The 14,150-nt window shown below is 39.2% G+C and overlaps 1 protein-coding gene across 1 annotated transcript in view; it reads left to right on the forward strand.

Moving 5' to 3' along the window:
- Positions 1–3,258: 3,258 nt before the first annotated feature.
- CDC73 (cell division cycle 73) overlaps positions 3,259–14,150 on the forward strand; it is an 84,484-nt gene continuing 73,592 nt past the window's right edge. Inside the window, exons 1-7 of the mRNA XM_026043773.1 lie at positions 3,259–3,293; positions 4,343–4,448; positions 5,075–5,144; positions 6,077–6,139; positions 6,222–6,274; positions 7,966–8,054; positions 10,165–10,381. Coding sequence (XP_025899558.1) covers positions 3,259–3,293; positions 4,343–4,448; positions 5,075–5,144; positions 6,077–6,139; positions 6,222–6,274; positions 7,966–8,054; positions 10,165–10,381 — 633 coding nt within the window. The remainder of the gene's footprint in view (positions 3,294–4,342; positions 4,449–5,074; positions 5,145–6,076; positions 6,140–6,221; positions 6,275–7,965; positions 8,055–10,164; positions 10,382–14,150) is intronic.

A 14,150-nucleotide genomic window follows, 5' to 3' on the forward strand; every position in this document is an offset into this window, starting at 1 on the left:
CGCTTTGTGCCGCTGCGCCCCCCGCCGCGGCCTCCCCCGGCCCGGCCGCCTCCGCCCGTGCCCGGACACAGCCGGCCGGGCCGCCGTGGCCGCGCCTGCCACCGGGTGCCCCTTGGAAGAATCTAGGGCTACTTCGTGGACCTGTTGAGTCCCCTGGTTTGGGATGTGCTGTTTGTTATGCAGCGGAGTTATTGTTCGTGCCTCTTCCCTCTGTGTTTAGAAGGCACCTACTTCCAGCGCTCTACCCAGGAGGGCTTGGGTGAATCCGTGTTAAACTCGAGGGGAAAAGCAATGCCTTGCACCAGGGCTTGCAGGATGAAAGGGTTTGTGGCATCAGTGAAATGGAGCTGTCTTGTGAAGCTTAACAGAAAAGCAGAGGACYGTGTGTATTAAAAAAGCAGCCTAGTTTGTGGCCTGGGAGTAGTCTAAGTTTTCATAATTATGCCAGGATTGTTAGAATTGATTTAATATCCTTTCATTGGAGGGAAACAAGACAACATTTGTGTTAGCTTGTAGAAAGCTTTTTTTWWAATTTTTGTTTATTTCGTATTTAGTGTAGAAAGAGAAATGAGGATCTTTTTTTATCTATTTCAAGTTTTCAGCAGCACATTTGAGATGTATTTGCACTTACTATCTGAGTAAGGGATACTGGTATCTATACTGTAGAGGAAGAGTTTGAACATATAAGCTTGACATTCCTGAAAAGWCCTGATTTTGGTTTTATAAGCAAGTGCATGAACAGCTGTGTGGTTCCACTTGCTTAATGTTTTTCTCCTAAGCACTAACAAGTAACATTTTGCTTGGCAGGTGAGTTTTGTTGCTCCTGTGAAAGGAGTAGAGGAAGCCCCTATGGCAGCTGGATTTGCTGCTGCCTGGGAAAGCTCCAAATAGGCCYGGGCCCAGTTAGACCCAGAGCCCTTAATGAGGCGGCACCTGGACGAAAAGCTCTTGGGTTAAGCAGGAAGGTGGAGCTGCCTTGGGGAGGGCTTGTGGGAGAGAGGAAGACATGCTGAGCAGAACAGAAGCGGTAGCATCGCAATAGCTGTCTGTGTCCTCATACCTARGGATAGATCTGTTATGGATTTTTTTGGTGTAAGTTGTAAATCTTGGCTTAGACCAGTGGCTTCTGAGCTTTCTCATAGGATCGGTTTGTTACCAACTCTCAAAGCTTCTTGTTAACCTCCACRAAGCTGTACCTGGGTAATCTTTAAATTGAAGACACTGCAAAAGTGAGACCAGTTCTGTAAGCCATGCTCGGTTGCTCTGGAACCACAGTTTTGAAGCCATKAATTTATGTAATTGCCAAGCTTATGCAGGGACATGGCATAAGGCCTATGAAAGCTTTTAGGATTCAAACCCTTTCGTATGCAGGTCGCCCGACAGGATCTGAGCTCTGCCTGCAATGAGCAGTTGTTAACAGCTTCATCTTTCATGAAGCAAGTGTCATCTCAGTCTTASGTGTCCCCAACATGGTTGCTGTAACCGCATCTCTACTAATAGTCTAGAGAGAGTAATCCCACTGGGAGCAGCAGTGGGGRCACTGTCCCTTCTGGAATTAGTTTTCCTCGGTATTTAACGCGGCTGCTCCTCGAGCAGTTAGGCTGGCAGAGGCCTGTACGGCTGCCAGGAGAGCGGTGTTGCCCTGCACCAGTCTCTCCTTGCGCTAGCACAAGTGTCAGCCACACGGCGAATCGGTCCAAGGAACGGAGCCAGGTTAAAATTAACCTGGAAAAAAAATCCTAACCTTCATTTTAATCCGGGTCTATTTCCAGTTTTAGTTCACAAAATGTAATWGTATGAACTCTCTTGCTGGCACAGGGAAAAGGCTGGCTGGCCAAAGATGAGATGTTTTGTTTGTTTTGATCTAGTGGTTGATATCTAGCTCCTGAAGAAGGATTGTTTATTCAGTTTCAAAACCAAAGAAAGAAAATCTGTGCTACGATGAAGCTCACTTGCTCTGTTTACTTGATRGAGGGGTCTGTATGCATAGTAGAGAAGTGTTTAAATAGTAAGCAGCTGGCCACGGGTGTTGTAATTTGTGTGATAGTCTGTGTTTCTAGTCTTATATTTTTGAAGATGACTGTTTTACTTTGTGCATGAGGTATTGGCCTTAAGTACCTCTGTTTAAAAAAAAAAAAAAAATGCTTTGGAAAATGAGAGGAAAGAACAGTTGAAAATGGATAAACTTCTGGTGCCCGTGAATTAAGGGTGAATAGATAAACTGCAAATAAGTATCTGATGTTGAAACCAAGCTGATGAAGCACTCTTGCTTTATGTAAACATTTTCATCAGTTTAAAGATGGGGTTTAATGGATATTGAGTCACATCTCAGAAAATAAAAAGTATGGGTCTGTATGCACATTAAAATGTATTTTTTTATGAAATACATGGTGAGATTAGCATGGGAAGAGGATTAATTTATTTTGCTACTTGGTTGTAAAATACTTGCTACATATTTGTAAAACTGAGCAAGGAAAGTGATGTTGAAATTGGCATGAGTTTAGATCTATGTTTATTTCAGGTTCTTGCTGCCTGAGTTTGCAGGGTCACCAATTGCTGCTGAAGTGTCAGTTCAGGCTGTTAAATTTTCCTCCTTACTTTACAGCTCCTTGCCCATCTGACGCTTTAAAGAGTAGTACCGTGTGTTACGTTCCTAATAAAAAATCATTTTAAAACTGTGACTCGCATGGAGATTTTTTATGTGTGTGGTTTACATGATGAAGTACCAACTGTGCACTGCTGAGCCTTGGCAGCACCCGTGGCTTTGTAATAACACTGCATAGTATAAATACAAACTTGAATAGATAAATGGCTGGGCCTTTTCTATAATGTTCAGTGAAGATGATTGCTCTTCAAAGTCACTTTTTGTTTGAAGTTAGTTTTATAAAATGTTGTTTGGAAGCAAAAGTGATGTGTGTCACATGATGTACTCATCACTTTGGAGTGAGCTTGAGGTGAAGGTACCTTTTGTTGCTACCAGTATTCTGAATGTTTTCACCACCTAGTCACAGGTAGTAGTGAACTAGTAAGGCGCTCAGGAGGCTTCTTGCTGAGGAATCTAATTTTGTTGACTGGAACTCTTAAAACACCTTTTGGATAAGTATTTCCTAGAAATGAAAGTACTGTACCTCTTCCTGTGTCTGTTATCAGCAAAATAAAATCCCCTTTATGGAGACTAAGCTGCTGGAAGGAAGGAGCAGTGAATAGAGTAAGACCCGACCTCAGAGTAATACAGCTTTGTATGTGCTTAGTCTCATAATGGTGCCTGAAAAATGGCTTCAAGCTCTCCTCTGGTAATTGGTTCTCATGTGGGTTGTTGGGCACRTTCGCCGCAGTTTTAGTTTTGCGTAGGAAAGTGATAGTGGCGTGGCGTGTGTGCGCAGAAAAGGTCGCGTTTGGTAGGTGGTCAAGTAGCTCCTGCAAGTTTAAAGGAAGCTGTATTTGAGGTGTAATCCTGTAAGCTCCCCTTCCTTCCCACAATGGCCTTGAAAGTGGTGTGCCTGCCCATCCCCTGGTTCCCTGAGGGCCAGGCAAGTGGCAGAACTGTCCCTTTCTCCCAGTTCTTGCTCTGGGCACTGTCTCCTTGAAAAATCTTCTAGGAACCACRTAGGAAGATGAGAGGAAGAGGAGTAATGTAGTGGGTAGGTTTGATGCAAAAGGAGCCAAACTGGATGTAGGATTTCTGTTTGGGGTGTTTTGGCGGGGAGTTGCTTTAATGCAGCACATTCATTTTTAGGTTTCCCAGACTGCTGTGAAGCTGAGGTTGAATTTGAGTATGGAAACTCACTGCAATTTTGTAGTCAGTTCCACTGGTTTAGAGTGCGATTAGTTTACAGTCACTCTGTCTTTTGGTGTCATTTTGAACCTTGTGCTCAGTAAAGTTCACTGAATTTGTGTACTTTGAATTCTTTCCTGCGGTATCCTTAGYGGTGCAAATTGTGTCTCTGTTATCAGGAGAACAGGCAATTTTTTTCCCTTCCCCTCTCCATTTGAAGTACATTGCTTATCCCAAATAGGGCAGACAGTGCCTTTGGCAAACAGAGAAATAAATACCTTTGAGATGTAATGGAATGTACCCTTATGATGTTTCAGTTCTTGCCTGTTATATCTTATTCTGGATTTTTTTTGTTTGTTTTTTTATTCAATCAGTGTAGAGGTTTATATTTGATTACTTGTATTTGGTAACACAGGTAATAATTCAGCAGTTTATARTAGCCTGACTATAATATTGCTGTCTCGTTTTTGAATTGCTGTCTGGTAAGAAGTGAGATTTTCACTAAATGAATGTGTAGAGGTTAAATGTTAATCTTTTTTCTTTTTCTTTTTCCACATGATATTACAGGACAGGCAAAGAGGGTCAGCCTAGGGAATACTACACTTTGGATTCTATCTTGTTCCTGCTCAATAATGTGCACCTTTCACATCCTGTTTATGTCCGTCGTGCTGCAGTAAGTGAACCATATGGTATTTTTCTTGTTTGGTTGTGATGAGTGATGCGGGCATAGTTATTATCAGGAAATGATGATATTATTTAAGAGTCGGAATTAGGCTTGGGAAAGGGAAGAAGATCTACATTGGGGCCAGGGAGGGAGTGCATAGGTATTTTGTGTGAATGTGCTTGTATGTGTATGGAGGTACTGTATTTGGTTTTGTTTTTTACATATTTGCAAGTTTGTGGGGAKTGTGGTGAGTATCGGGGCACAAGAGTACTGTTCAAGTGGCTGAATTAGGCTGGGGAGAGGGAAATAGATGCACGATGAAGTGTGTGTGTGTGTGTGTACCTGTTCGTGTGTGTGGGTTTTTCTTAACTGCTGATACTACTTATTTGCAATTTTCAAACCAAGAAAAAGACATTTCTTCCTTCTTGTTTTATAGCAGACATCATTTTTTTWAGTTCAATGTTCTCTAGGAGGTAAATGTATTTCTAAGGTGGGTGGCTCTGGTCGTTTGAGAGGTAGAGCACCTGTGTTCCTGGCTTTGTATGAATGAGTAGTTTTCAGTAAAAGTGAAACATCTTCGACCRGGGACCTTCTGAGGGAATAACAGCCTCATGTCAAGTCTGCTCTCTTTTCAGACTGAAAACATTCCAGTGGTAAGACGACCTGATAGGAAAGACCTGCTAGCATACCTAAATGGRGAAACATGTGAGTAATATTTTTGGATAACTTCATATTTATGGCGCATGTGTCAATAACGAGAGCAATTAGCAGTGAGGACTTCACTGAATATGTCAGGAATGAACAAACAARAGTGCTTTTAATTTTGCTGTTTATCYGTTTTTGTGGTACTTGGATAGGAGCTCATTTTTGCTCGCATCTTTAGAACTGAGCTGCATGTTTAGGGTTAATAAAATAACATGTTAGGATGCTCAGTGTTTTTATCTTCCTTTCCCTTCAGTTTGTGGGAAGCTTTATCCCACACCAAAGTTCCTTTTATTGATAAKTTTTTTCAGTGTAACAGAACATGTCAAATAACTGCCTCTGCAGTTTAGCAAATTTTTCTTGGTATTCAATCATCTTGCAGGTTTTTTTTGTTACCAGTATTCAAACTTAGAATTTTTTTTTTGGTGTCCAGAGAAAGATATGTGTGACTCTCTTAATTTGCTGTTTTTTGTATTTCTTCTTGGAATATTTTTAGAGTAAACTGGTATTTGAGATAGTCTATAATAAAAGGGCAATAAGCTGTTTTTGTTTTTTCAAGGGATGCTCTTCCTTCCAATATGTGGACAAATTAGTAGATTTTGATTCCAGATGATAAAGTAATTGTCCTCAACTCTGTTGGCTTCCATGTGCTRTATACAGATTATAGAATCATTGACAAATTTGTTGGAAGGAACCACAGGAAGTCATTTGGTTTTTACCCCTTCTACAAGAAGGGTCAAGTAACCCAAAGCAGCGTCATCTAACTTCATGCTACATGGAGTTCTGAATGTCTCCTGGTTCAACATTTGACCAGCCTCATTATGATTTTTTTCTTGAATACTTAGTTGAAATTTTCTTTGTTGCAGTCTGTTGTCATACGGTCTTTTATTCTTCAAACTTTTTGAACTTAAATGAGATATTGTGTTTGATTACAGCAACCTCATCCAGTATAGATAGAAGTGCTCCGCTTGAAATTGGTCTTCAGCGATCCACTCAAGGTACAGTTTAACAAAAAATAACTTTGAGGTTTGTGAAAGTGTACTACAACCTTCTATTTTTAACATCCTCTTTTTCTTGTAGTTAAAAGAGCAGCAGATGAAATATTAGCAGAAGCAAAGAAACCAAGAATAGAGGTAATGACAGTAACCATCCTCGATGCAAATCTGGGGGAGGGGGAAGTGATTATTTTTGTAGCAGTCTATTCTCTGGGTTCACATATGTGTAAGTGAACTGGAAAGAGTTTGAATTTGAGAATTTCAGCCTCTGGTTTAAACTTGAGAGTCTTTCTTCCTAGAAATTTCAATTTGTTAAATGTATATCCTGGTATAAAAGGAAAGCTTGGCCACATGTACCTGAAAGACTTCATTTGTGTACTATATATCTAGTTGGAAAACTGTCTATTAAGAGAAAGTTTGTGTTTGGAATCTAAATGCTATTTAATAATTTATGAATGGCAAACAACAGTAATCACTTGGCATTGTAAATTACATGTTAGTTTTAGCTCTGTCTTTGGATATTTTGTATTTATTTTACTTTTTTTAGCAGTGTAAGAAACTTTCATGTTTGGTGATTACTGTTGTCTGGTGCTATGTAATTAGTGTAACAGTGTAAYTGTTAATAAAAAGATTCTGTTGTTATAACACATGATACTACTTCTTCATAGCTGTTTTTAAAGACTAACCTAATACTTTTTTCTTTTTTAACTGTGTTCATCCAGTTAAGTCTCCTTTGCTAATTCTTAGAAGTCTGTGTGTGTGTATTTTCAGGGTACTGAGGATTTCCTCTTAGAAGAGGAACTATTGATAGTGTATAAATTGATGTGTTACAGTGTTGAATGTGAAGATTCATTAATTGCAACTGCAAAAGAATTATAAGAACTATGAATTCTTGTTGGTACATGAGTGGATGCTYGCTCTGATATGACCTACTGATGATCTTAAGTTCTCCATTTGCCTGTGTAGTTCTGATGTTAATATGTTTTGAAACTGCAGTTCTCCAAAATGATGGTTTGGAGAAGGAMGAAATCTGTGGTCCTAGTACAACTTGTGGTCATCATCTRTTTCTTTACTTCTCTGCTAGCTCAGAGTTATTTTTCACAAACTATTCAAAGAGCTTCTCATTGCAGAGATCCAAAATCTTTCCTAATATATGACCATGGCTGGTTTTGCTGCACTTCAGCCTTTTCAGAAAGCTTTTTGGCAATAAGATAAACTTGGTGCCAGTTGAAGTTTTGCTGATGAGCAAGACAAACTGACTGCAAGTGGTCCCTGCACTAGGAAACTGATGGTGTGAAACTAGACCCCTCTCTATTGCTYCACTACTTATGAGCATCTCAAACCCACTTTGAGTAACCAGAGACTTCATTACTTGTGACCTTATGTACATTGGGAATGTCATTTATAAAACTTCTGCGTTAAGATGCAATAGTTAGAAAGAAAAGATTTGCTCAAAGAAAATCATTGCTTAAATATATGGGCAAATTTGAGTGTCAGATAAGTTTACCTAAAATGTATATGTAACTTCCTATATAAATACATGCTTTTGTTGCCTACTTGGTTCTCTGACTGCTTTCATTTCTTTTGAACTCTTGTTTGAACAAGGCTTTTTAGAAGGGAGTGSTAGTTTTTCTCATTATGCCTGATGATTCTTAGGAAATTTTCAATAGCTACACAGTTAACACCAGTGCGTAGTTACAAAAATGCTTGGAAATAAATACAATCTTTGTTATCCAAAAAAGAGAATAAACTCTGAGTAGTTTTAGTTCTGATTTTCTTTATTTTACTAAAAAGAGAACATCAAAAATAAACATTATTGTCATCACTAGGATGAAGAGTGTGTGCGTCTCGATAAGGAGCGGTTGGCAGCTCGGTTGGAAGGACATAAAGAAGGTATCGTGCAAACAGAGCAGATCAGGTAGGAATATGTTTTTTTCTGTAGACTATACCTAATTAAAGGGCTGGTAAAGATTCTTTTCTTATTTCCATCCAACAGCTCTGGGTGAAAGTCTCCCTTTAGGTACTAGCATCACAGTAGCTTTTGAGGAGGCAGAATTTTGTGCAAGCAGTCAAAATACTGCTCTTGATTGGAAGTTCAGAGCTCACAGCGTGGGATTATCTGCTTATCCCCAGAAGCGAGCAGACAGTTTGCTTTTTTCCTCTAATCTGCCATTTCAACTTTTCTACCATGGTTTTTTAAGCAGTCTGACACAATGAGAAGAATTGTGAGGGAAAGCYGGTAATTTTGTGTGGTATTTCAAAACAAAAAATAAAAACTAAAGGTATATTGAAGACGTGTATTATATACAAGAGTAAAACACTATAAAAACAAATGCATACTCTTCTTTAGCTGTCTGAGAATAATGTACTGTTGTTGCCATAAGCAGTAATTAATACCTCAGATGCTTCAAACCTTAATGTCTGGTCACGTTTCTTCTATCATTGTACCCATCCAGAATTCTGTAGAGAATGACTGTTGTCTTTTGGGTTGTATCTTCCCAAAGTTGGGCAGAGAGGAAATGAAGTTATAGCAACAGCTTGTTGATGCTGAGGATTTTAGGTTTAGTAAGCACTTGGTAGGATACCAGAGAGTAAATTGTCAGTTATGTAAGTTAGAAAGTCTAAGATAAAGCAATTTGCTTAAGTTTTGCTGTACCTCAGCTCTTGGAATGTAAAGTAGGATTTGTACTTCCTGCAGTTGACGTGGTTGAGTATGGATTAATTTCTGCTTTGTTGGCATTGAATTTGGCAAATAACAGGTCTCTCAAGAATGTGTGTGGTCTATCAAGTGAAACTTTTCTTGTATTCAGATATGTTGTGAATCCTTGTCTACCCCGTGTCAGAATTAAATATATCACTTTTTATAATAATTAACCTGGCAAGATTTGTAAGGTATGTAATTATACCTGAGCACCTAAAAAATAACTTCTGATAATCCTTTTCTGTCTCCTGTGTAGGTGTACTTAAAAGCAAATAGCAGAAAGATTTGATTACCCCATCTTGACTAAAAGTCAGAGGTGTGGTGATTGTTTTGTGTGAGCTGCTTTAATAATTGGCATGCTAGTTTGAGTGTATAGAGTCATCTCTTTGAGTACCAGATAATGCTGTAGTGAGAAGAGAATTACTGAGTATTATTACTTTATATGCCGTGGTTATTGGCTTTTAATACAGAGTGTAAAACTGCCCTTTTAGAAGTGCGAATAACAGGTGCTGAGGTTGGGGTGTGTGCACGTCACTCTCATTACTCATATTTAGCAGAAAGAAAAGTTCCTTTTTCAGGAGCTTAGCTGCACAAGTGGGTGTTTCATACACAGTTCTTATATTATTTTTTCACTGTGATCTCAAAACACGTAAAATGGGATTACGTATGTGCAGTATTCAGTCCTTCAACTTTTCAGCTCACTTGTAAAGGAATAGGGCTCACTTGCCCTCAAATTCTTCTGTGTGTGCAATTAAAAGCAGAAAAGTAAAGATATTGCAGACCTGGACTGAACCAGCCACCTCAAATACAGCTTGAATGAGGACAAAGTTACTACCATCTGTTGTTTGTTTGGCCAACATGCTCTGATCTGGGAACACTGATTTCTGAGTGGCCAAGTCCCCACTGCAGAACTTCCAGCASATGCCTCCCAGACTGGTAGTTTGTGTACCTCGCAGCAACCAGGGGTTCACTGACYGGACACAGTGGTAATTCACTGTCAGTAACAGGGAACCTAGCTTCAATTAACATTGTAAATGGAAGTGTTCATTCTGGTGCTTTAAATTTGTCGTCTTCACTGCTGCTTCTTATAGCAGGATTTTTTAGTGCTATGTGGAGACTTGTTGTAGCCCTCTGTGGMGTCATCTTGCTAAAAAAATCTTTCTGGAGTCCGTAGCAGTACGGTACTGTCAGCTTATATGTAATCTCTATGTATATGTAAGGTGAATCTGTTATGATTTATGGCATTGCCGTAGATTTTAAGCAGATTTTGTTTCCAGAAGAGTCTTGTGCTATTATTCAGTCTCTCCTGCTGTTTTGGCTTCTTCAGGTCCTTGTCTGAAGCCATGTCTGTGGAAAAAATTGCTGCTATCAAAGCAAAAATCATGGCAAAGAAAAGATCCACTATCAAAACYGATCTGGATGATGACATAACTGCTCTTAAACAGAGAAGTTTTGTTGATGCTGAGGTGGATGTAACCAGGGATATCGTCAGCAGAGAGAGAGTATGGAGGACAAGAACTACAATCTTGCAAAGCACAGGCAAGGTAATATTCTAGCTGCATAACTATTTTTATAAAGCAAATGCAGAAATGACAAAAGGTTGTTTAGCCTGGTGTCTACAGATGGTTGGGGGAATCGTACTTCGGATGCCTCGTAAAGGTAAGTTGGAGATCCGTTGGCACATGGACAAAATATTTGGTTCTTACTTGAAGTGTACTGCAACAAGCTATGTCCTAAAATACTTGTTTCAGCTGTTTAAAAGATACCAAATAATCACTCAATTCTCTCAAAAAGCTTGCTCGAGTTCTGAGGTTGGGAATGCTATATGAAATAAGTGCCTGTTGGTTTAAAATAGAGAAGAGAAATGCGTGAAAAGAGGGGGATTTCACGGGAAAAGGGTTCATTATTCTGTTCTAGTATTCTTGTAATAGTAGTGAGATGATCTAGGGCTTTACACCCTTAAAATCTAACATAACGTGAAATTTTAGGGTTTCTGTCTTTGTGTAAGAAACATTGGGGCAGAGGGGAAAGTTTGGAAAAGCCTTTGTGAAGCCCCTAATGACTGTTTTGAAACTTGGGTGTATTCTCTTAAGCAGATCCCTTATTTGCTTTGTCTCACTGAAGACTTTTGATCAAGGAATYGGGACATCCCTCAGCAAAAAACATTTTGACTTTTCTGCATGATGTCTAACTTGCTAATGTGCCTGCTGGTTCTTTTTATTGCAACCTATCACCTTCTGCCTGGTATAGATTTATTTGGAGTCTCTTGAATCCAACTGCAATGTGGTAAAAACATTAACTTGAGCAGTAAGCTGCCCACCACGGAGGGTGAGASTGCTTCATAGCTGAATCCTCCCTTCACAAGCCTTCAGTCAGTGGTGATGAACTGTGAGCCCTCCCTTGCCGTTTGTTTGAGTCCAGGYCAGCTCCTCAAGCCCTCCTCTGCACAGAGAAAAGCTTCTGTGTGAACTCGACCAAACTTCCCTGTAGTAAATACTGTTGCAGGTAGGTTACAATAGAAAAGGAAAACTTGAGGGAGACCCGAGTACAAAACCCAGCTTTTTGGCAGTTTTCCTGTTTCTGATGTACTCAGAATTCTGTTTAACTGGCAGTGAGCTAACTTTACATTCATGGAATATTTACTATTCCTTTGTTTGGATCATTTTACAATTCTGAAGTTGGCTTTTTTCTTCAAACAGCCTTTGCTGCTTTATGTGACTGCCAGGGATTTTTGCAGCTYTCACATGAGCTCCCATTCCTTTTCTCGTCTTTAGAAGTCTTTACAGTACTTGCACSGTGCCTTTTCAGATGCTACTTTTAATTTCTTTTCAAAAGCATCCTCGTCACTATGCAGCTCCTCTTGTTTGGAGTTAAACTGGTGGACTTTTTTTTCCCCCTGCGTGTGGGTTTATTCCTCTCTTCAGCAAGAACATGGAGTTTGTGTGCRTTGATACTGTGATTAGAGAATTGAGCAGCAACATCTCAAAGTAGKTGAGACTACCAAGGACTAAGAGATGCTCTTCCTTTTTTGACTTCTCTGGCCAATTGCTCCCAGAAGCAAATGCTATTTCACCTTCCTGGCATTTGTCCAGTCCTTAAAGTAACTTCAGTCTCTCACAATTAGTGTGTTTTCCTTGGAAGTCTCTCTGAAATATATAGCTGCCCCTGTAGTGTTCATTTTATTTACCTTGCTTGACTCTAGGCTTTGTGTAACGTGTAGCTAGTTCCTTTATCTGCGTGCCCTCCTCTGTTATTCTTGCATAACTGGTACTTGTTCTTAAAACCTAACACTTCAAACCTTGGCAACCATCCTTTCTTAAAAATTTCTAGAACTGGACTTTTTGTGTCATTTTTGGTGGTATTCTCTGTTAAGCATTTTTACTTTTTTTTGAAAATAGTGCTTGCTTTAATCCCCAGCGAGTCATCTGGCAAAATCTGTTTTAAGTATCTGTTGGCCTTCCCTAAGATTTCAGTATAATCTTTCAGAGTTTATGAATAAAGTGACATTTTATATAAGCACTTTTCAGATCCRGATTTCATTTATTTAGTCTATGGTTCTCCCTCTTTCTGTAGTAGCTTCCTGCTTAGAAGGGGTTTTCATTTCAGGTTTGAGTGAAGACACTCAATGCTGCTGTGTTGGGGCCTTGGCTGACAGTCTAGCCAACTTAAAACAGTTTTCAAAAACAGCACAAGTGCTTTGTAGTAGAGCTTGCTCTGAACTCCCTCTGCTTTCTAACAGCCATGGTTGTTGGCTGCTTTTAAGAAGCCTCTTTTCACCTCTTATTATACCTCTCACTATATGAATTATTTTATTATTATATCTCTTTTTTATCTCTTGCTTGGCCAGACTCTTGCCTGTGCCACCCAGCCTTTCCAGACTGGTCAGGCTCGTGAGCTGGCACGAGCACTGTGTGGGCCAAGGCCCATGTGGAGGGTGCAGGTGTGTGCAGCACCTTTGGCATCTCTGAATGCTCAAGATCTAGATCAAGATACTCTGGATGCTCAAGATCAAAATCATGTCAAGATGCCTCCTTTAAGGCATCTCCCAAACAGCTTCTCTGTTCCCCTTCCTGCAGCTGCTGCATGTCTGGTTAAGCACTAGGAGGTTAGAGTGACCCATAAAGCATCTTAAATTATTGTTTGCGTGGATGCATTCCAGCAGGAAGATTGTCCATTTGGATCTCTACAACAGGAAACTTTTATTGTGTTTTATTTTACTTAACTGTTCTGAATTGCCTTTGTTGCCTGTAGAGAACTTGGCTCTTGTGAAGGGCTGAGGGTCAGAGCATCAGAGCAGAACTRTAAAAATTAAATGTGGGGAAATATGAATTTGAGATTTAAAAAAAATGGTAATAGAATTAGCTTTGTAAGCTAAGACTGAAGAGTGATCAAATAGCAACTCTATTCAGTTGTCTTTTAATAAGTCACACTGTTTATTTTAGTGTTACGACTTGCTGCGAGATGACGCTCTTATCAAATTCATGCCTCTAGCTTAGTTACATAACATGTCGATTGTCAGTCCTATCTGTCAATAGAAGATTGTTTCTTTATGTACATATTACTTTTTAGATGCAGGTTGAAGCAATAGTCTCATTTATTGTTCCTTGATGTTTCCTTTCTGCAGATTGACAAATTGAGTCAGCCTCCATCTGTGTGGTTAATCCTTTCCTAGCTTAATATTTACTTTCCATTAAAAAAAGAGAACATCCTAAGTTATTACTWCTTAAGATAAAAAAAAAAAAATCTCTGGCATCTTTTAGCTGTAATGAAGTAAGCCTCAGTGAAATAGTGTTTATCTTCTGCCTTATTGTGATACTTTGTACTCTTTTTGGAAGTGCTGGGATTAGTCTATGTAGCTGATACTTTCCTTAGGTCTTGTTTTGAATGCGTGGGAGTCTTCCCTATATTAAAAAAAAAAAAAAAGTTTCAATTAGTCTTCATCACTTTTCAGATTTAATATCTTTGGTTATTGCAATTATGTCATAATGTTCTAGTTATCTGTAGTCATCTTTGGAAAAGTAGGTTGATGTAGCCTGTGTATTGTGAAAGCAATTATAGAACGGGTTTGGAGTTAAGTCTTTGAGTTTAGGGAACATGACTGTGAGCTGTATGTATTAAATTTCATAATCTTGGTTTGCTTTTTTTCTTGTTGTTTTGATTGTTGGTTTGTTTTTTATCTGCTTTTAGAAACCTTCTTTTTGTGCTTGTGATGAGAAGTTCAGAACTGACTATGATTGGGGTGATTATGGCTGGCCTAGCTAGAGGGATTATTGCTTTCCTGGTATGTGGCATTTGCTGTGGATATAACACAAT

This window comes from Nothoprocta perdicaria, unplaced genomic scaffold (assembly GCF_003342845.1).
Source record: "Nothoprocta perdicaria isolate Ctin4 unplaced genomic scaffold, notPer1 scaffold_34, whole genome shotgun sequence".
Lineage (NCBI taxonomy): Eukaryota > Metazoa > Chordata > Aves > Tinamiformes > Tinamidae > Nothoprocta > Nothoprocta perdicaria.